This window comes from Sesamum indicum, linkage group LG5, assembly GCF_000512975.1.
Source record: "Sesamum indicum cultivar Zhongzhi No. 13 linkage group LG5, S_indicum_v1.0, whole genome shotgun sequence".
NCBI lineage: Eukaryota > Viridiplantae > Streptophyta > Magnoliopsida > Lamiales > Pedaliaceae > Sesamum > Sesamum indicum.
The window spans coordinates 5,139,500-5,163,197 of record NC_026149.1 but is presented as its reverse complement, the minus strand read 5'-3'; the positions used below and the strand labels follow the sequence as shown (position 1 = coordinate 5,163,197).

The 23,698-nt window shown below is 30.3% G+C and overlaps 2 protein-coding genes across 3 annotated transcripts; both read left to right on the top strand.

Annotated features, from left to right (window-relative positions):
- LOC105162069 (kirola-like) lies at positions 11,345 to 15,571 on the top strand. 2 transcript variants are annotated; one of them, XM_011079986.2, is made up of 2 exons: positions 11,345 to 11,566; positions 15,110 to 15,571. In XM_011079986.2, exons 1-2 carry the CDS (start codon positions 11,377 to 11,379, stop codon positions 15,373 to 15,375), a joined length of 456 nt encoding a protein of 151 aa, XP_011078288.1. In that variant the 5' UTR covers positions 11,345 to 11,376; the 3' UTR covers positions 15,376 to 15,571. The 2 variants fall into 2 exon arrangements, with proteins under 2 accessions (XP_011078288.1, XP_011078289.1); XM_011079987.2 differs by lacking the exon at positions 15,110 to 15,571 and adding an exon at positions 12,879 to 13,404.
- LOC105162068 (kirola-like) lies at positions 21,246 to 23,320 on the top strand. The gene is made up of 2 exons (XM_011079985.2): positions 21,246 to 21,467; positions 22,825 to 23,320. The coding sequence occupies exons 1-2, from the start codon at positions 21,278 to 21,280 to the stop codon at positions 23,088 to 23,090; spliced, it is 456 nt and encodes a 151-aa protein (XP_011078287.1). The 5' UTR covers positions 21,246 to 21,277; the 3' UTR covers positions 23,091 to 23,320.

Genomic DNA, 23,698 nt, shown 5'->3' with positions numbered 1-23,698 from the left:
AGCCGAGACTCCTGCAAAGACACTTTAAAAAAAAAAAGTGTCAAAAATTTATAAATAATTATTATTAAAATATAATTAAACTTGTAAATTAGTTACCAACTTTATTTTGTACATATCCATCGAATATTTTTGTTTACCTTTTTTGTAATGAATTTCTGATTTTCTTCTCCAAAAAAATAAAAAGGAAATCCGTTATCACCGTTTCTCCTTTTGTTGTGTGTAGAAGCCCTTAGTGCCCTTTTAAGCAAAGCCGAAGCCATAAAGTTGATAAACAGAGTTGCTATTTGATAAAGGGCGCTACAAATATAGCATCTAGATTTTGTTGATGAAACATTCATTTGTTGCCAACCGTCCTTCACATCGAGTTACCCTCGAGACTTATGCTGCAATGTCCGAGCAAACGATCAATTTGCGAAAAAGAATTGCATATTCATCAGCCCTCACAAAACCCGTTGCGAAGACATTGCAGATATATAAGAACTTCGGGACAGGCAATCTATCTCAAACGAATGATGAAACTGTGTCTCAAATCCATCGCAAAGGTGTTACGAAGACGTATTTGTCGCTAAATCAAGACAAAATTATTTTGAGTTTGCAATGAATGTCAATTGAACAAACCGTCTCAAATTTTGGTTGTGTCATAATACGCATGTGGCAATGTGCCGTTGCAAAATGTGTCCTTCGAAATTTTTCGAAGAAAACAAACATTGCAGTGGATTTGATTGTCAGTAGCGATATCCTTATGACCAATGACGTTTTTCGTTACAAAAAAATTACAACGAGATTTCTTGCAATTTCTTTCAAGTCTTGCATCCATCACGAAATATAATTTGCGGTGAGATTTTCTATCCTCAATAATGGTCGCAATAAACTGTTTAGTTTCTATTGTCTATTTTCTTTAACCCTTGCAACGGAAGTTGGCTTCTCATTACCATCAACCTCCACCCTAGAAGAAAACTGGAAAATTATTAAATTTGTATTATTTCCAACTCTCATCCAAAATTTTGTAACGTAAGTAATTACAAGTACATATACCCCATAACGTTTGGCCTAGTTATAAATAACCATAAATTATATATACATTTGTTAGAGTTTAAATAAATGATTTGTTTGGAGTGTCTATTTTCTTTAATTCTTACAACGGAAATTAGCTTGTCATTACTATCCTCTTAATTAAATGTATGGATAATTATTCTCCCATTCTCTGATATTTGGTGTAATTATACATAGATTTTTTGTGGTTTGAAAAATTATAATTAGGACCCTTGAGATTTACTTCTGTCTAACAAACAAGTCCCTTCGTGAGTGAAAATTCAACAAATTTGATGATGTTAACAAAAAAATTAAAAAAAATATATATTTACCCCGAATTGACTTATTATTGACTTATAGCAAGTCAAGTAAATCTTTTTATAACTAAATTATCCTCATACGTCTTCATTCGTTAATGCATGTGAGGATATATATATATATATATATTTACCGTTATAAGGGTAGTTTAGTTTAAAAAAAAAATATTCAACCTGCAATAAGTCATTTTTAAGTCAATAAGCGTCAATATCAATTTTCATTTATTTTTTTATTAATATCAATAAATTCAGTAAATTTTGTCTAACAGAAGGCTTATTTGTTAAACGGAAGCAAATCTCATGGGTGTTAGATGTAATTTTCCAAACCACATGAGGTTTTTAGGTATAATTACACTAAATTAGGGGAAGGGAGGGTAATTATCCCTTAAATGTATAATATAAACTACAAACTTTTAACCTCTAGTCTAAAAGAAAAGTGGAAAATTATTTAATTTATATTTTTTCCACTCTCATCCCAAATTTTGTAAGTAAATTATAAGTACATGTAATACCTCATAATGTTTGGCCTAGCTCTAAATAACCATAAATTGTATGTACTTTTTCTTGAAGTTATAAATAAACTGATCTGTTTGAAGGGTCTATTTTCTTTAATGATTGCAATGGAAATTAATTTGCTTGTCATTACTATCCTCTTGATTTAACGTATAATATAAACTACTAACTCCCAAACCTCTATCCTAAAACAAAAGTGGAAAATTTTAATTTATATTTTTTCAATACTCATTCAAAATTTTGTAAGGTATGCTCAGTTGGATGATCACGAGTGTAAAATGTTACGCTAATTATCAAATTATATTTTCTATTTATCTCGGAGTTCATCAAAGTTAATTTCAAATGTAAATACTTAAATTTAATTGATTATCTAATTAATATATATTTTGTCATTAAATTAAAGACCGACAAGTGTTAAAATTAAAGTATTGGTCTATCAAATCACGCTCTGCGGTTGAGGACTCAAGCCAATCAAATAGCGCAATATGGAAATATTACATTTACGTGTCAATCAAATCAGGATAAATTAATTATTATTTATTTTTTTTCGAGAATACAAATATTACAGCGATAATATCAAATTCGTGAATCATATAATGACGAAGATCAAATCGTTTGTCAAAGATGCACACAAATTATAGTATTTAATTTGGGATTATAGAAGGTAAACCCTCAAGTTAACATTATAAATTCAACTTTCAAGGAAATTCAAATGGCTATTCCACCTTCAAATCATCAAATCAAAAGCCAAGATTATAGAATTTAATTCGAAATTACATACATGAGCCCTCAAATAAACGTTATAGAAAGTCAAAAATAAATCTAATATTGGAGATTTACATTGAGATTTTACCTTCAAATTGTCAAATACCATATTTTTCATTCTTGGTGAGAAGAATACTACTAAATAGCACACACTCAGATACGAAAACCAGAGATGGAAAAATATCTATCAATAATTTTAATCTTCTGAGATGGATTCAGAGACGGTTTCCATCTTTAATTATAAAATAATTTATAGTATTTTTTACTAATTGGAATTTAAAAAAATTAAAAAAATAAAATTATAAAAAAAAAACGTTCTGCCTCTAATTCCATCTCTGATATGAAATTAATTACAAAAATTTAAGACGGAAATGTTCCATCTTTGTATCCATAATTTTGAGACGGAAATGGATTTTGAAAATAATTCTTTTTAAGTATCCCTCTTTGTTCCGTCTCAGAATTTAGGATTACAAGATGGAACTAGAGATGGATCTGAAAGTAAGTGTTTTTATTCTTCCTTTTGTTTCCGTCAAAATCCTAGATGGAGTTAACAAGAATTCTTTTATTAATTCCGTCTCTAAATTTTCAATATGAGATACACACAAAGACGAAAAATAATAAAAAATTATTTTCTACTAAAATTCTTTTTATTTATTTTTTTTTTTTTGAAATGTTGTTGTATTCTCCATGAGCTTTAATTTTCTCATGTGAAGTGGAGAAAGGTGAAAATTCTTCCTCGATCGCGTTCATCTCCTACGAATTGGACTCAATTAGTTTGCTGAAGGCCAGAAGTCATCTTGTTTGGCGGTTGCATTTCAACTGGTATATTTCAACTTTTTTGGGTATGTTTATGTAACTTGTGGTTCCATACTTGTGGGTATGTAGTTTCTAATTACATTCTGTCTGTTTGTGGTTATGTTCACTGAGAAAGATATATCGTCTATGGTCCTATTCCCATTTTCTGTGAAGTGAGGACGCAACCTTCAGGTAATCATGCCTGTTTTTTTGGGGTAAGCTACAAAGAAATAGAGAAAGCAAGAACAGAGAAAACGAGAAGGGAGAGAAGAAAAGGAGAAAGAAAACTAAAAGAAATAAAAGAAATGCAAATAAAAGTAATTCCAAATAAATATTACTTTCTATCGAGCGCTTGAATTAAGAATATTGTGTTATAGTAATTCTTAAGAGTAGACACCGATGAATATCACTGATTTTAGCTTTTGGAGTAAGAAGAGCAAAAGCACTTTTGGACCAAATTAACATGATTAGACTATGCATAAACTGGCTTAATCTGTCCATTGAGGAGCAAAATAGTTGATGGAAAACTGATGGAACGTTGTGAAATGAAAAACTATGGGGGAAATGGCATGATTATAGGGTAGATTAATAGTCATTGTCACTGCAATTTGTCTTTACATTTCTGGAACTGTAATCACACCCTTTAATTAGCTTGTTATATTCATATTATGCCTGAGATTGCATAATTGTTACTGTTTTACCTAAAAAGGAAAAGGGGTGAGGGGTTGAAGGTGTGGGTAAAGCATGTGTTTTTTCATCTATGCAGCAGCTGCTTTTGGGTGCTGTTTTGTCTCCAGGCTAATAGAAGAACGAATGGGACAAAGATTTCTCTTATGTTACTCATTGTCTTTTTACTACTAAAACATGAGTGTTGGATGTGGGTAGTTGACTAATGTTGTTAGAGTATTCAAGAAAACAAGTATTCATGTGGCTGTTGATTGATCACTGATGTGTGTGGATGGCATTTCATTCTTTAATTTTTGGTTCTTTGTGGGAATATTGCAGGAATGGCAGAGTTTAAGGATACTATTCGAGGGCTTTCATGTTTTGACTAAGGGGGAAAATGGGCATCAAGCTTTTCTTCTCAGTGATCTTAGTGTGTGCTACTCTAGTTGAACCTGTTGAAGATAAACGGGCTTTGTTCGATTCATCGACAACATTTTCCACTCAAGAAAGCTGAATGCTCACAATATTGGACTTGGATAACCTGCAATCATGATAATTCAAGAGTTATTGCTTGTCGTTGTATTTAGAGGCAGCACTCCTGCAAACACTCTTAGCCGCTTATCTGCGCTGCAGATCTTCAGTCTGAGATCCAATGGTCTTGGTGGTGTTTTTCCATCTGATGCTCTGAGGCTTGGGGACTTAATGGCCCTTTATCTTCAGAGCAACAATTTTCAGGGGCCATTACCATTGGAGTTGTCGGTTTGGAAGAATCTTTGTGTTGAATTTGCTGAACAATGGCTTCAACGAGAGCATACCTTCTTCAGTTTCAAATTTGACTTATTTGACAGTTCTGAACCTTGCTAATAACTCACTTTCTGGTGACATTCCTGATAGTGATATTCCTAGCCTGCAATGGTTGGATTTGTCCGACCACAACCTTAGTGGATTCTTGCCTCAGCCTCTTCTTAGGATTCCTAGTTGGGTGCAAATTGGAGCATGTGAATGAATCTGAGTTGTTTTCTAATTGGAAGACAATGTTTTTGGAGGGACATGCCACTGTATATCAAATTTGAGCAGGTGGGCAAAAATTATTGATTTCATCTATCAAATTAGAGATATATTGAGCCACTGAAATAGCCACAGGATCAGCGACCTCATTAGAGATGATTATCTATGGCTCATTTTCAAATTTAGAGACAGATTACCTTCAGAAATTCAAAGATGGCTGTTTATTAAACTTTTCTGCACTAGAAAAAGGATTTAGAGACGGAAAACAGCTACAGAATCGGCCATTGAACCTTTAGCTACAGATTTATTAATGAAAATTTTCCTATGTGATTTTCTTCGAAAACATTTGTAGGCTCCAGAGACGGAAAACCCGTCTCCAAAACCCTGAATTAACTCTCAACCTCTACACTTAAAGAAAAGTAAAAAAGTTATTTAATTTATATGTTTTCAACTCCAGTCAAAAATTTTATAAAGTAAATTACAAGAAATTACACCCCCATAATATTTGGACCAGCTATAAGTAACTATAAATGCATGTAGATTTTCTTGAAGTTATAGATAAATTGTGAAGGAAGTTTGCTTGTCATTACTATCCTCTTTATTAATCGTAAATAATAACTACAAACTCTCAACCTTACGGTAAAGAAAAGTTGAAAATTATTTAATTTATATATTTTCAACTCTGGTCCAAAATCTTGTAAGGTAGGTAGCATGACAAGTACGTTGACCCCATAATGTTGACATAATTATAAAGAAATACGGATAAATTATAATGAGTTTTTCTCAGTTTTGACTTAATTACAAATTATAATGGGTTTTTCTGAACTTTGCCTTAATTACAAATACTTCTTATTGTTCTAAAAGTTACAAATAGTCTAACAAATATTTTCCTACAATGAGCCATTATAAGGGGGTATTTGTCAAGGATTTGCAATTTTAGAAGGAAAATTTGTAATTTCTGATGTTTTTGAATTGCATCGTTCCCATTACTCAATTTTTGGGTAAAATTCATATTACCCCCTGTGATACTCAAAATATTCAAATAGACACCTGTGATAAACAAAATACAATATAATCTCTGTATAATTTTAAAAGGTACACACTATCCCCTAGTGCATTTAAACATGAATTTGATGTTGAAATGACAAAGTACCCTTTTCAAATCAATGGCCGATATTTAATGTGATCTAAAGTTGTGGCTCGAATTTAATCACACATATAAAAAATTAAAATATATTATTCTAATATATAGATAATTATATATTTTTATATATATAGATATGTATATATATTTGTATGTATACTCTAAATCTAGTTTTTATCTCCTCCCATATCTCTATCGTCCAACCACCTCTTGACGTGAGCTTACTACCGTTAGAAAGCCCATCCAACGGCGAGGATTTTGATACCCTAAATCTTCATCTGTTGGCGAGTTATCTCCATTTTTTTGGTCAAAAAACCCAAACCTGCGCCCCCATCTTCTATTATTTTTTTCTCCACCATCCGACCACCTCTCAACGCAATCTTAACACCGTTGGAAAGCTCTTATAGTGGCAAATATTTTGATACCTCACCCACTGAAAATCTCCAATCCATTGGCAAATATTATTTTTTTTTTCCTCAAAAAATCCTAACCCACGTCCCCATCTTCTATCGTTTTTTCCTCCGCCATCGACCACCTCTGTGACGCCCCAAAGATTATAATATATAATTGGGGGATTAATTGGTAAATTTTTATGAAACTTAGTTAATTAGTACATAAATTATGGGCCATAATTAGAATACAATAAATTTTGAACGGGTTAAATTGGAGCTCGTTATAATATTTGATAGCAAATTATATTAATTAAGAAATTAGGAAGGACGTAATTGGTATTTTGAGAAAAGTATAATTAAATAAATAAAGTAATAATAATATCATATATATAATGTATATATTACAAAATAATATATATATACTATATTACTAAATAATATATATATGTAAATGATATATATATATATATACATTAGTAAATAATATATATATACATACATATATGTGCAAGAAAGAGAAAAGCAAAGAAAAAAAAAGAAAGGAAGAAAAGGATTTTGGGGGTGGCCATCACCCACCGCCCCACTTCTACACATATATATAGATATGTGAGTTCAATCACATACACAAACCTTTCAATTGCAATTTCCTTTTTCTGCTTCACTAACCGCGCGGAAAAGGTAAGATTTTTACTTTAATTTTTATTAATTTATATAATTATATTATTTAATTAGTCTGTTTATTAAATGTCATTTATACTAAGCGGTGTACTATTTAACCGAAATATTTTATGAGTTTGACTATTTAAAATAGTGTCGAATTAAATATCAAATTGGATAGAAAAATGATATCGTTGGTTAATTAGATTATTAAATTTATTATATTTGAATATTATTATAGCTAATTTATACAATCCCATTGGAATTATTAACCAAATACGCAATCCTATGTATTATTGTTCAATTAAATTATATAATAGCGATAAATTGATAGAAAATTCATAGAAATATTCTGAAAATTATATTTAATAAATGGTATGTTAATAAAGAGGAAAAATGAAGATTTGTATTTTGAAAGAAATGAAATATTAAAGAATTATTAGAAATTGTACAAATGATATTCAATATTATATTTAAAAGAAATTACGATATTCTCAATATATTAATTGTGTGTGGTATAACTCATTATAGGATACGGGGGTAAAGTGAAAAGACTGAACTACTACCTATGGATAGATAAAAGCGTTCTAAGGTCAAGATAAGTAAATAATTAGTATTATCTATATATATCCCCTTTATTTGTGGTTTTACTGTTATATGAATTTGTGGTTCATGCTGACATTGATTTATCTGAAAGTATATGAGTGATGAAATAATTTAATTGATTGACGATATTGTGTACGTAGAATGAGGAAATGCGTTGAAATATTATGTTTGTTGTTTGATGCGTTGTAGATGTCTGGAATGAGAATAAGTTGATATATTGCTTTACGTTACTAGTTGCTTACAAGAATGGTGATATGTGAAAAGGAGGGAGTGGTGGAAATTGAATATAATTATAGTGTGAATACCCCTTGATGTGTTGAAAAGCCTATAAGGCGAAAACATGATATGAAAAAAGCTATGTGCGAAACATGATATGAAAAAAGCTATGTGCGAAATGAAAGAGCTATGTGCGAAATGAAAGAGCTATGTACGATATGAAAGAGCTATATGCGCAACGAGATTGATAAGCCGGCTGTCAAGGGGATTCACTTGAATTTATATAACAATGAGATTGAGTTGATGGGAAAAATATAATATCACTTTCTGGTAAGCAAACTAGGAAAAATGGAGTTTGGTTGATTGTCTTATTATGAGATAGTCATGTGGTGTAATAAAGCTGATTATTTTGGAATTAAATTGATTGTATTCCATGCGTGTTGCCTGTTTATCTTGTTTGGGTTGTGTTTCATATGCATATATAGATAGAGTTGGTTATTTACTTACTGAGTGGCAGACTCATCCCCCTGCTGACGTTTTATTTCAGGAGTAGACTTTGAGCTGTCTGACTGTTGAAGAATAGGTCTACGCACTATACTCAAGCAGGTCGGACCAGTATGCAGTTTTCTCCTTTTAGTCAGTTAGAGTACAAATCATATTTTGTTTGTACAGAGAGAATATAAGCGTACGATTTACTTGTGATGAATCACCTTGTGATGTTTGATATGTATATATATATAATGTTGTGGGTTGATAATACCTGCTATGACGTGTTGGGATTACGGATGCTAATTGATTAGATGATTATGTGCAAATTTATATATATGAACACAGGAATTACTTTAAGTAAGACGTTTGGGGAAGATATAGCCCTAGTAGCGTTAGGGGATGCTACAACCTCTCCACTCAACTCTAACATCGTTAGAAAGCCCGTCTGACGATGAGCATTTTGACACCCACCCACCATCAATCTCCTGTCTGTCAGCGAGTTATCTCCATTTTTCTATTTCATATTTTTTTAAGTTTCTTTACATATATATACATATAACTTAAATTAGTATTTTTTATATTATATTTTTTAAATATATATAATTTAAAAATAGCGATTTAGTCATTTAGGGGCAAAAAATATATACTCATTCTCATTTTACGCGTGTGAAACACAATTTTAGAGTGTAGGTGGTAAATTTTTTTAATTGTATAAAGGGTTATGTAGTAGGTTTTTTATCACAAGAACTTATTTAAATATTTTAAGTATAATGTGGGAATATAAATTTTACCCCTCAATTTCTGTCTAAAAATCAAAATTCCTACCAATATCAGTATCACATTCCATAAGTTCCACGGCTCCTGCAACACACCACCCCATCTTTTGGGTACGGATCCTATTAATTATGTAGATCCTCTTTGATTGGGGAAAAAAAAAACTATATTCATAATGTTGTTATATATATCGATTGAATTAATATAATTTTTCTGTAATAATTATTATCATATTTAAAAATAAAAAATTATGCCAAAGACATTAATTACTATTGCGAAATAACTAGCAACCACTTTTTACAAACAAAGTCAAAATATTAGTAACTACAAACTACGGTAAATATTTTGATCTTAGGTAGTAAAACTCATTTAAAATACTGGTTAATTGAATTATTATTGTTTTTTAAACCGTAGTGATGTATACTGCATCAAATTTGATTAAATTAAAATGGTATTTGGCTAAATTTATTTAAAACATCTTATTAGATATTTTAAGAGTATTATATTATAAGAATGTTGGATTTTATTTTTTTAAAAAAAAAAGCATTTAAAATGTTTAGATAAAATAAAATATTAAAATTTATAAGATTTTTCACATCTTGTAGTATGTTATGATGTTTGGTATAATAAAATCTTTATATTGGTAGGATGACCAAAAGTAATATGATATGATAGAAAAATAGATAGTGATTATCCCAATATTTTTCATCCCACATAATACGGGGGTTATACTTTTGGTTCGAAAATTGAATTTTTGAAATATTTAATCTCAAGAGCCAATTTTAATCAAAAAATAATGTCCACGTGCAAGATACGTGATTGTTCTGTCTATTTTTTTGGCAACATTTGATATAGACAAAGAGGCAAACATATATTGTAAGCATTTGGATAGATGAAAGTTAAAGATCTAACATATTTTAACTTTGTAATCTGATGGTGGAATTTCAAACAGTCATGACTTTTTATTCGAAAAGAGCTACGGCATAATCTACATATTGTTTGGTTGTTTTTAAGAGGAGAATCCAACCCCTCATCACTATTATTGGGAGGGGCTACCTTTCACGCGGTCATTTTCGACCATCTTATGGGCATAATTTCTTTATGTTCTTTTATTTTCCACTCGACTTTTTAGTTAATTTTCTGATTTTCTATATAGTTATTGTTTGGGCCTAATATTTTCTCTAGATTATTAGAAAAAATGCTTTTTCGGTCTCATGTGTTAGGGCTTTTTTCAATTTAATCTCATTTGTTACGATTTTCTCATATTACATCATAAGTTAAAAAATTTCTCAATTTTAGTCTTGAAATGCATTTTTCGTCCAATGACTAACAGATTCGTTAGCATTTTCCGTACACTTTTCATTAATTATTAGATGAAAAATGTAAGTAAAGACTAATGTTAAGAAAATTTTCAACTTATGGGATGTAATGTGAGTAACCCATAACAAATGGGATTAAATTGAAAAAAGATATAATATATGGGATTAAAAATATAATTTTTTTTCAAATTATTGATCGGGTGTCAAGATATTCTTCAGCCGATTTTATGGGCTTTTAAACCAGTTTAGTCCCTTCCAGTTCTGTTTTGCCTCGATTAAAACTCTTCATTTTAAATAGTTGCTAACTCTGTTAAGAGAGTCATGTAGTAATAAAATTCATTTACTTAAAATTCAAGTTTCCGGAGACGGCCTGTTCCTTTATTTTTTAATTTCTATTGCTTCCACTCTATCAGAATGTGTCGGAAAAATTCAATTATGGGACCATATTTACACATGCATAGAGCAAGGACCAAAAATATAGTATCCTTATCCTATGGACCCAAACTGCAATTTTTTCAATCACGATCATTTAGTAAACTGGACAGCAAGACTAAAATTAATGAAGGAAGATATTGAAACTTGTTGTGAGGCTCAACTATATAAACTAGTGCACACAGGTTCATCTCATCAACTATCTGCTTTTGAGTTTCAAATAAGAATATTAACATATATATCAGAAATCGATGGCTGAATTTCCCTGTAAGCTTATTGCCCAGGTAGCGTTCAAGGCTGGGGGCGACGTGTTTCATCAGCTCTTAGCTAAGAAGCCTCAACACTTGGCCAATGTCACCCCTGGAAAAATCCAGGCTTGTAATCTGCATCAGGGCAACTATGGAACTAATGGATCAGTCATTCAGTGGAACTACACTCTTGGTAAGCTTATAGCTTTTTAAAACTTTGACATGGAGTGGGAAATTGATTGTTATTGATTGCTTGTGGTTTAAGCTTTTTAAGAAAGAAATGACGTAAAAGTTTATGGAAAAATGTAATCAATCCCCTTGTGAGATTACAAATAAGTAAATTACTCTCTTATAAAAAAAATAATAACTTACCTCTCTGTATTTTTTAAAATACAGCAATTTACCACACTGTGTTTTTCATTTACCTCCTTAGATAGGGCGGTAAATTGTTTCATTTTAAAAAAAATTGTGTGCTTCAATTGTTTTTTATCATTTTTTTTAAATTTTAAATCGTATATCAAAAAACTATTCGATTTTATGTTAATCTAAGGTCCAAATTTGACTAACAGATAAATAGTTTAGATTTTACTTAATTCAAGTTAACAGTATATATTTAAATTGTATATATTTATCATATATTCTTATATTAAATTTAATTATAAATATATGTGTCTAATATTAATTATATTTATGTACTATTATAAAAAAAATCTTTTGCTGTAGCAATTTTTTAATAACCAAATTTATCCTTCATTTCATTTCTTCTCTTTAGAAAAATTTGATCAGATTAGTAATTTCAATATTTTTTAATAATTTCACAATTATATTTTTTTTTCTTAACTACCCACTATTCCACATTTCTGTCTCACCTTACTTCTCCATATTTATTATAATTTATTCTTTTCAAATTGTTTCTACCTGTATACGTAATAAATAATTTTGTATACTTTGAAATATATTATAAATTAAAGTAAAATATATTAATTGGACAGTTAAATTAATATAAAACTTGAAAAATTGAATAAGTTAATTATTTTATATATTGAAGAGCAATTTTAAAATTACAACCTCCGTAGTATAGATATTAAAACGGTATCAAAACCGCTATAATATATCTATATTTTATAAAAAAAAACACAACCTTAATTAGAGGCCGTTTGGCTAATAGTTTCATACATTTTTGTAAGATGAAACAAGCTGAAAGAGTTTATTAAGATATTATTAATAATGACAATATAATAATTTTTTTAAAAATAAATTCAAAAAAACACCTTACTTTTTTTCAAAAAAAAGACTTAACAAATTCCTTCCATTTTATTTTCCAATCTTATAAACTTTTTTTTTTAAAATAAAAATTACCATATATTCTATAATATTTTACAGTGTTTTAAAAGGTTTATAAACTAAGCCAAACACCATCCAACTTTCGAGAAGCACATGGGTGTTAGTTTTCATACTACATATATGTACTCTCGCATTTTTCTATTGACGATATATATATATAGATGGGAAAGCTTTAATTGCAAAACAATTGCTTCATGATATCGACGAAACCAAAAAGCAAATTAAATTTAAGATGCTTGAAGGCGATCTCCTAGAGTTGTACAAGAACATGGTCTTCACTGTCCACGTCGAGACCAAAGGTGGAGTCGACTTCATCACTTGGACCATAGACTACGAGCTGATCAATCCCGATAATCTACACCCGCTTTCCACCTTAAATTGGACCATCGAGTTCACTAAAGAGATCGAGGCTCATATCTTAGGATAAGGGATGATTGTTGCGCATATGATGGGGTTTCAAATTCACTAATATATATATTTCTATTGTTCCGCCTATTAAAATGAAATAAAGAAAAAGAGGAAATGGAATAATATCAGCATGCATATAGGTCTGCTGGTGCTAGAAATAAGGAATATGTACTTGTTGGTCATTGTGATTTGAGTGATCTGACAGTACCTATTCCTCTATTTTATTTAGGTATGATATTTGTAATGTGAATTTAAATCACTCTTTAGTTGATTATATTGTTCAAAGGTTTTGTTATTTCTCCGATTCTATTGCTACGATATTAAAAATTAAATGATTTTCAGTCACTACAAAAAAATATAATATAAGTGACAATTTAAAAATTTGTCATTAAAAATATTAAGTCACAATAATTTGAAACTTTGTCACTAAAAAAAAAATAGTGACAAAAGACTTAAAACCTTAAATTGTTCTTGAATTTTTTTTTTTTTAGTACGAGAGTCCTTCCTTTTAATAAGTAGCTTTACCTTTTGCACGAGAGTTATCCTAGGGTTTAGCTACCCGTCGCCAACTTTGGGCCTCCAGGAACGGTTTTAATGCATGTGATATCGAGGTGTTTATTTAGTTTTTTTTTTATTTTTAACTTAAGATTCTACATAATATCTTGTTTAGTTGTATTTCTTAATGTGATTTTTTTGTTTTGTTTTGATAGAGACAGAAAAAAAAAATAAAGATATTGCTTTTTAGTATTTTTAAAATATTTGATTTTGTATCTTATACTTATAATGTTAAGAAAAATAAAGATAAGTTAAATATTCATGAAGCGTCTAATTGTCTTTCAGGTCCAAATTTAGCCCACAGTGGTATAATTAATTATGAGAAAATTAATTTTGAAATAATTAATTTTTAAAAAAATGACTATAACGTCTGAACACACAATTTCATAATTTAATATAAAACTAAAAATTATATTCAAATCCCAAAACTAACATCATTCTTACGTCAAGAATCCAACCAAGTAATAAATTAAAACTGTAAGTTATAAAAAACAGTAAAATTCAATCAAGTATGCTTTCATGAAAGCAAACTATAGTCACTGATATGGCCCAAGAAGAATTGAGGTCTCATGGACCCTAGCCCAAGATTTTATGGCTCCTAAATTGATAGGCCCAATCCACAAACAACTAATCCCAACAGCAACACCCAATCGAGCTATAAAAAGGAAATGGGTGAATAGCAATTTTCCTCATGTGATATTGAAATTAGCAAATTATTCTCCTATAAAATAAATAACAGTTTATCCCCCTGTGTTTTGAAAATTAAAGCAATTTACCTCCCTACCTAAGTAGGTAAATTGCTTCATTTTTTAAAATATAAGGGGGTAAGTTGCTAAATTTTGAAAAATACAGAGGAATAAATTATTATTTTATTTTTTATGAGGACATTGTTTGCCTATTTTCTTAACACATATTGATAGACTGCAATTTACCCAAAAAAAAAAAAATGTTTTTATCCATAGACGTGCTGTGATATTATGAGGGAAGACAACGAGGGCTCTTATCTTTCTTTCTTATCCATAGACGTGTAGAGTTAAACAAAGTGGCCATAGAGTGGGATGATGGTAGTGCACCTTTATTGTCTCCAAAGACAATGTGGTCAAAAAATATTTTTTTAAAAAAATAAAAATGGTAGGATTATATTAATATTTTAATAAATAAAATATAATTCATCAATATATTGATTCGATCAATATCTATATTTATACTATATATACAGTGAGAGTACCTTTTTAATGTCTCACTTAATTTCAGTATGATTAATTAATTATTTCTTAACTTCTCCATTTATCATGGTTTTTCATAAGTACCTTTGAGTGGTTATTTTTTCTATACAAGTTTTTCATAACTTCTCCATTTACTATTTATCAATATTAGTTTTCGCACTACGTATATGCTTGCATTTTTCTCATTGACTATATATATGTAGATGGAAAAGCGCAAACTGCAAAACAAATACTTCATGACATTGACGACACCAAAAAGCAAATAAAATTTAAGATGCTTGAAGGCGATCCAGTAGAATTGTACAAGAATATGGTGATAACTGCCCACGTTGAGACCAAAGGTGGAGTCGACTTCATCACTTGGACCATGGACTACGAGCAAATCAATCCCGATAATCCACACCCACTCTCACTCTTAAACTTCTTGATCGAATTGATTAAAGATATCGAGGCTCATATCTTCGGATAAGGATGATTGTTGCATATATGATGGGGTTTCAAATTCACCAATATATATATATATGTATGTATTTGTGTTCGTCTATGTATTGAAATGAAATAGTGAAAGAGAGGAAACAGAATAAAATCAGCATGCATGTAGGTTTCATGGGTGCTAGAAATAAGGAATATGTACTTGTTCGTCATTGTGATTTGAGTGATATGATAGTACCTATTCTTCTATTTTATTTAGGGGTTAAATGCATTTTATCCCTATGTGATGTTTAATGTTCAAAGTGTAATCAACTGGTTTATAAAATAATACTTTATAAGTACTCTTCCAGCATAATACTAATGTAGGGAGTCTGTTGACTATGTATGCGTATAGCATCTGTCCAAAAATGAGAAGGAAGGCGAGATTGAAATATCAAAGCTCGTGCTATTTGTAAGAGATGATTGTGTTTCCTCACAACCACTCCATTTTGTTGAGGAGAATAAACACACATTTTATGATGCAATATTCCATGTTTCTGGAAGAAGCATTGACATTTATCACTCCAAAGTTCCGGCCCGTTATCAATCCTGTCTTAATCTTCTTATCAAATTGTGTGAGTACCATCTGTTAGAAATTTTCCAAGAAAGGCACAGTTTGGGACTTATGTTTCATGAGAAACGTCCATGTAGCTCTACTATAATCGTCTACCATAGTTAACATATATGTACAACCTGTGATAGAAAACTGATTGTAAGGACCCCAAATGTCCACATGTATCAAATCAAAAATATTACTTGAATTTGTTTCACTGGACAAAAACGGCAGCCTCATCAGCTGTTTAGTTAAAGGACACAGACTACAAACACTCAACTCATATCTATTGTCAGTGATTACATTTGCATGTTACCCAACCTCTTGTGCCACAAACCAGCATCACTCATTCAAGTATATAAGCAACACGTTCATAGAACATTGCTTTATTGTTTATGAACTAAAAGAGGAATCATCTAACACATATAGCTTCCCAAGTAACTTCCCCACAGCTAGAATTCTTCTAGTCCTCTGGTCCTACAGGGTACAATGATCATGTGAAAACACAAAACAAAGTTGAGATGACGCACTCAATCTGTTCACAGAAAGCAAATTGCATTGGAGACTGGGAACATATAAAACCGGAGTGAGTGTAATTCTTGATGATAGAATAACAGAACCACTGTGTGTGACGTGTTTCTTGGTTCCATTAGGAAGAAATATTGAAGAATCAGCATTGTATAGTCTGAAATTGTGGAATAGATTCTGTGTTTGAACACATATGAGCCGTAGCCCCACTGTCCACTATTCAGGAGTTTGGACCCAAAATTTCAGATGCAGAGTTCAAATATGTACCTGCAAACTCACCCATCTTGGCAAAATGTGCATGCGCCTGCTCTGCTTGTGTCTTCCCTTTCGTTATCTGCAACAACACACTCATCATAATAGAAATGGATTGAGTATTCGTTACCTCTTGTTGTGGTATTGAAGTAGTAACAAACACAGCAGTCAGAGCTTTTGCATCATTTCCAGATTTCTTCTTTTTTTTCAGTCATATCCTTGAACCAATCTGGATAGACATGCAATTCAAAACAAGTTTCTTTAGAGTGACCTGTTTTTGCACAACGTACACAGTATAGATTTCATTTCCCAGCACATTGTTTCCTTTGCTGAAATGCCTTGTTTCTAGTCTCTCTCTAAAAATCAGTAACCTTCACCATCATAGCAACATTATTATTAATCATTTTTAAGGTAGCACTACCCTATCTTTGGCTTTCAATTCTGAAAACCAATGAATACGCCTTGTCCATTGAAGGAAGTAGATCCATCACCCATCAAAGGAATCATTTAATCCCATTAAGAATTGCATTAATTGCGTAGACGCAAGTTTCGCTGCTACAGATTGCTGAGAAGAGCATAAACAATCTGGAGTGGAATCTATACATTCTAACTCATCCCATAGCATTGTAATTTTGTGAAATAAGACATAACATTCATATTTCCTTAAGAAATCGAAGCTATCTCTCTTGTCAATTGTAAATCATTAGTCCATTAGCTTGATCAACCTTGATTCTAACTGTAGCCACAAACTTCGAGCTGATTTTGCATAAGAAAAAAACCTTTGCAATATATTTGGAGATTGAGTTCTGAATCCAAGACATAACCGTACTATCGGTTCTAATCCACTGTTTACACTCCTCAGAATTTTCAGTAGGTTTCGGATATGTTCCATTAATAAACGATAGTTTCATCTTTGCAGTCAGTGCTACTCCTCACTTATCTACTCCACAATAGGTAATTATTTCTCACTAATGGAGTGGAAGCCAAAATCATACTTGGAAAATCCGAGGTATGAACCTTCAAGTCCTCTGATTCTCGAGTCGCATTCGATCCTGAAGTTGAACCCAAACAATAGAGAATAGTGGATATATGTTGGTAAACTTATTAAAGTGGAGTGTCCTTTCCTAGAAAAAATTCTTTGCAAACGTTTGGTTTTCATGAGTGGTTAAAATTAAGTTAGATATGTTGAGTGTATCTACAGTTACATATTCCTTCATCTTAAATGGATGCAATTTTGGCTTTTTCTTTTTAATCTCCAAGTGGAGGCCTTGTCAAGGAGATCCTTTATCATCCTTTCTCTTCTTCTTGTGTACAGGAGTCCTTAGTACCCTTCTAAACAATGTGAAGCGACAAAGCCGATAAATAGCGTTGCAAATTTTCAAAGGGCCTCTCAAATAACTCATCTATTTTTTTCCGATAATACATTCATCTATTGCTAGGCCATGATCCAAGCAGCCATCAAATTTTAGGTATCCTCAAAACCTATATGATGCAGCATCCAGGCAAATGATTAACCGTTGTCTTACTAAGCTGAAACACAACACATGACATACTTGAGGAAATATTTGATGTTCTAGCCAACATGCGAAATTCCTAGGATTACCCTCTATTATTGGTCCGTTAGAAAAGACGATGTTCACATTGCTACAAGATTGTGTATGAAGCAAGTTTCATGGATATAGTGAAAAATTCTTTCACAAGGCAGGCAAGGTGGCACAATTCTTGAATTTCAATAAATGATGGCGGACTTTTGGTTGCACATTAGTGGAGAAAAGATGAAAATTCTCTTGGTCGTTGTTGTGCAAATGGAGAGAGTAGGGAGGTATCGGATTTAGAGACGGAAACACCCTGTTGTCAGAGACGGAAAACAACTACAGAATCAATTATTGGACCTTTAGCTACAGATTTACTGATGCAAAGTTCCGTTCTAATTGTCTTTAGAAATTGATTTAAAGGCTTTCTGAAATCCTGTTTTCTTGTATATAGGATTACATAGGGATTATATCGATTTTTACAATATAAACTACTAATTAATTAACCCTCAACCTCTACTCTAATAGAAAAGTAAAAAATTATTTAATTTATATGTTTTCCACTCGGGTCAAAAATTTTGTAAAGTAAATTACAAGCAATTACACCTCCATAATGTTAATTTGGCCCAGTTATAAATAACCATAAATGCATGTAGATTTTCTTGAAATTACCATAAATCATGATGGAAATTTGCTTGTCATTACTATCCTCTTTATTAATCGTTAATATAAACTACTAACTCTCAACCTCTCTATACTGTAAAAGAAAAGTCGAAAATTATTTAATTTATATATTTTCAACTCTCGTCCAAAATTTTGTGAGGTAGGTACATAACTAGTATGTAAATCCCATAACGTTCGATATTGTTACAAATAATAAAAGGTAATTATAATGTGTTTTTCTGAACTTTGTTTTAATTAAAAATATTTTTTATTTTTTAAAAAATTACAAATACTCATCTGAAATTATAAATACTCTGATAAATATCTCCTGCAATAAGTTGTGATCATAAGGGAGTATCTGCTAATGAATTCAATTTTATGTGGTACTTATAATTTTTCAAATAACGATTGAATATTGGTTATTATGTCAAAATTTAGGGGAATTCGTTGCAATTTATTCAAACAATAATAATATTAATAGACCTTGTGTTCAAATTTAAGTTGTATCAGCCACCATCATATCAAATTTTATTTCAGAAAAAAAATAATAATAACGTTGATGTTTTTGAACTGCATAATTCTCATTATGATTTTTTTATAATTAATTATCATATTTAGAAATAAAAATTACGGCAAATGCTAATTAATCGTTGACGCACGACTGTTAGTATCCATTGTTTTTGTAAACAAAGTCAAAATATTAATAACAACTAAAAATTATGGTAAATATTTTGACCATAAATAATAAAACCCATTTAAAGTTTTGGTTAACTGTATCATAGTTTTTAAGCCATAATGATTTATAGTGTCTCAAATTTGACTAAACTAAGATGGTGCTTGGCTAAACTTATTTAAAACATTTTGTAAACTCTTACATCTTATTAGATATTTTAGGAGTATTATATCATAAAATATTGGATTTTATTTTAAAAATAAGTGTTCAAAATGTTTGGATAAAAAAAACATTGAAGTTTATAAAAATTTTCACATCTTGTAAGATATAATGGTGTTTGACATAATAAGATCTTTATATTGGTATGATATGATAAAAAAATAACGTGATTGTAGAAAAATAGATACTAATTACCCCAATATTCTTCATCCCACATAATATGGGGATCTATACTTTTGGTTCGAAAATTGAATTTGTGACATATTTAGTCTCAAGTGCCAATTTTCATAAAAAAAAATAACGTCCATGTGCAAGATACATGAATGTCCCATCTATTCCTTTTTATAAAATTTGAGGTGTAGGACTAAAAGTAATGTAGAGTAAGAGGCAAATATATTTTGGGAGCATTTGGATAGACGGGAAGTTAAAGATCTAGCATGTCTTAATTTTGTAGTTTGACGGTGGAGTTTCAAACAGCCATCGGCTTTTGATTCAAAAAGAGTTACAACGTAATCTATATATCGTTTCAGTTGTCTTTGGGAGGAGAGTCCAACCTCTCATCTCTATTATTGGGAGGGGCCACCTATCATCGCGATCATTTCAACCATCATATGGGCGTTAATTTCTTTAGATTCTTCATTTTTCCATTGGACTTTAGTTGATCTTTTGATTTTCTATATAGTTATTGTTTGGGCTTGATATTTTTTCTAAATTATTGGAAAAAATGTATTTTTTGTCTCATATGTTAGGCTTTTTTTCAATTTAATTCCATTTGTTACGATTTTCTCACATTGCATCATAAGTTAAAAAATTTATCAATTTTATTCTTGAAATGCATTTTTCGTCCAATAAAGAGCTCGGATAAAAATGTACTTACTAACGATACAAAAATTTTCAACTTATGAGATACAATGTGAGAAAACAGTAACAAACGTGACTAAATTGTGAAAGACTATAACATAGGGGACAAAAAATTCAATTTTCAGCAAATTATTGATATGGTCATTAGGATATTTTCTGACAACGGCCAAGGGCTCAAAATTTAGCCCGTTTCAGTTCTATTTTACTTAGATTAAGACTCTTTGTTTTAAATAGTTTGTAACTCTGTTAAGAGATTCATAAAGTAATAAAATATTTTTACTTAAAATTCAAGTTTCTCGGGAGACGTGTTCCATTACTTTTCAATTTCTATTTCTTCCACTCTATCAAAATGTGTCGGAAAAATTCAATTTTGGGACCATTTTTTTTCATATTTATAAAGCAAGGACAAAAAATAGACTCCTTATCCGGTGGGACGACAAATGCAATTTTTTCAATCACAATCATTTAGTAAACTGGACAGCAAGACTAAAATTAATGAAGGAAGATATTGAAACTTGCTGTGTGGCTCAACTATATAAACTAGTGCACACAGGTTCATCTCATCAACTATCTGCTTTTGAGTTTCAAATAAGAATATTAACATATATATTAGAAATCAATGGCTGAATTTCCCTGTAAGCTTATTGCCCAGGTAGCGTTCAAGGCTGGGGGCGACGTGTTTCATCAGCTCTTAGCTAAGAAGCCTCAACACTTGGCCAATGTCACCCCTGGAAAAATCCAGGCTTGTAATCTGCATCAGGGCAACTATGGAACTAATGGATCAGTCATTCAGTGGAACTACACTCTTGGTAAGCTTATAGCTTTTTTAAACTTTGACATGGAGTGGGAAATTGATTGTTATTGAATTGCTTGTGGTTTAAGCTTTTTAAGAAAGAAATGACGTAAAAGTTTATGAAAAAATGTAATCAATCCCCTTGTGAGATTACAAATAAACAAATTACTCTCTTATAAAAATAACTAATAATTTAACTCTCTGTATTTTTTAAAATACAGCAATTTACCACACTGTGTTTTCCATTTACCTCCTTAGACAGGACGGTAAATTGTTTCATTTTAAAAATTTTGTGTGTTTCAATTATTTTTTATCATTTTTTTTAAATTTTAAATCGTATATCAAAAAACTATTCAATTTTATGTTAATCTAAGGTCCAAATTTGACTAACAGATAAATAGTTTAGATTTTACTTAATTCAAGTTAACAGTATAGATTTAAATGGTATATTTTTTTCATATATTCTTATATTAAATTTAATTATAAATATATGTGTAATATTAATTATATATATATACTATTATAAAAAAAATATTTTATTGTACCAATTTTTGAATAATCAAATTTATCCTTCATTTCGTTTCTTCTCTTTAGAAAAATTTGATCAGATTAGTAATTTCAATATTTTTTAATAATCTCACAATTATACTTTTTTTCTTAACTACCCACTATTCCACATTTTTGTCTCACCTTACTTCTCCATACTTATTATAATTTATAATTATAATTTATTCTTTTCAAATTGTTTCTACGTGTGTACGTAATAAATAATTTTTACACTTTGAAATATATTATAAATAAAAATAAAATACATAAAATATATTAATTGGATAGTTAAGTTAATTTAAAACTTAAAAAATTAAATAAGTTAATTATCTTATAGGTTGAAGGGTAATTTTAAAATTACAACCGCCATAGTATAGATATTAAAACGGTATCAAAACCGCCACAGTATATCTATATTTTATATATATAAAAAAAAAGAAAAAACAACCTTAATTAGAGGCGGTTTGGCTAATAGTTTCATACATTTTTGTAAGATGAAACAAGCTGAAAAAGTTTATTAAGATATTATTAATAATGACAATTTATTAATTTATTTAAAAAATTATTCAAAATTTAAAAATAAATTCAAAAAAACACCTTAATTTTTTTCAAAAAAAGGCTTTACAAACACCTTCCATTTTATTTTCCAATCTTATAAAAAAAAATTTAAAAAAACCATTTACCGTACACTCTGTAATATTTTATGATTTTTTAAAAAGTTTATAAACTCAACCAAACACTATTTAACTTTCAAGAAGTACATGGGTGTTAGTTTTCGTACTACATATATGTACTCTCGCATTTTTCTAATGACGATATATATATAGATGGGAAAGCGCAAACTGCAAAACAATTACTTCATGACATCGACGAAACCAAAAAGCAAATCAAATTTAAGATGCTTGAAGGCGATCTCCTAGAGTTGTACAAGAACATGGTCTTAACTGTCCACGTTGAGACCAAAGGTGGAGTCGACTTCATCACTTGGACCATAGACTACGAGCTGATCAATCCCGATAATCCACACCCGCTTTCCATCTTAAATTGGACCATCGAGTTCACTAAAGACGTTGAGGCTCATATCTTCGGATAAGGGATGATTGTTGAGCATATGATGGGGTTTCAAATTCGCTAATATATATATTTCTATTGTTCCGCCTATTAAAATGAAATAAAGAAAAAGAGGAAATGGAATAATATCAGCATGCATATAGGTCTGCTGGTGCTAGAAATAAGGAATATGTACTTGTTCGTCATTGTGATTTGAGTGATCTGACAGTACCTATTCTTCTATTTTATTTATGTGTGATATTTGTAATGCGAATTTAAACCACTCTTTAGTTGATTATATTGTTCAAAGGTTTTATTATTTATCTGATTCTATTGTTACGATATTAAAAATTAAATGATTTTCAGTCACTACAAAAAAATATAATATAGGTGACAATTTAAAAATTTGTTATTAAAAATATTAAGTCACAATAATTTGAAACTTTGTCACTTAAAAAAAAAAGTGACAAAAGACTTAAAACCTTAAATTGTTCTTGAATATTTTTTTTTTTTTAGTACGAGAGTCCTTCCTTTTAATAAGTAGCTTTACCTTTTGCACGAGAGTTATCCTAGGGTTTAGCTACCCGTCGCCAACTTTGGTCCTCCAGGAACGGTTTTAATGCATGTAATATCGAGGTATTTATTTAGTTT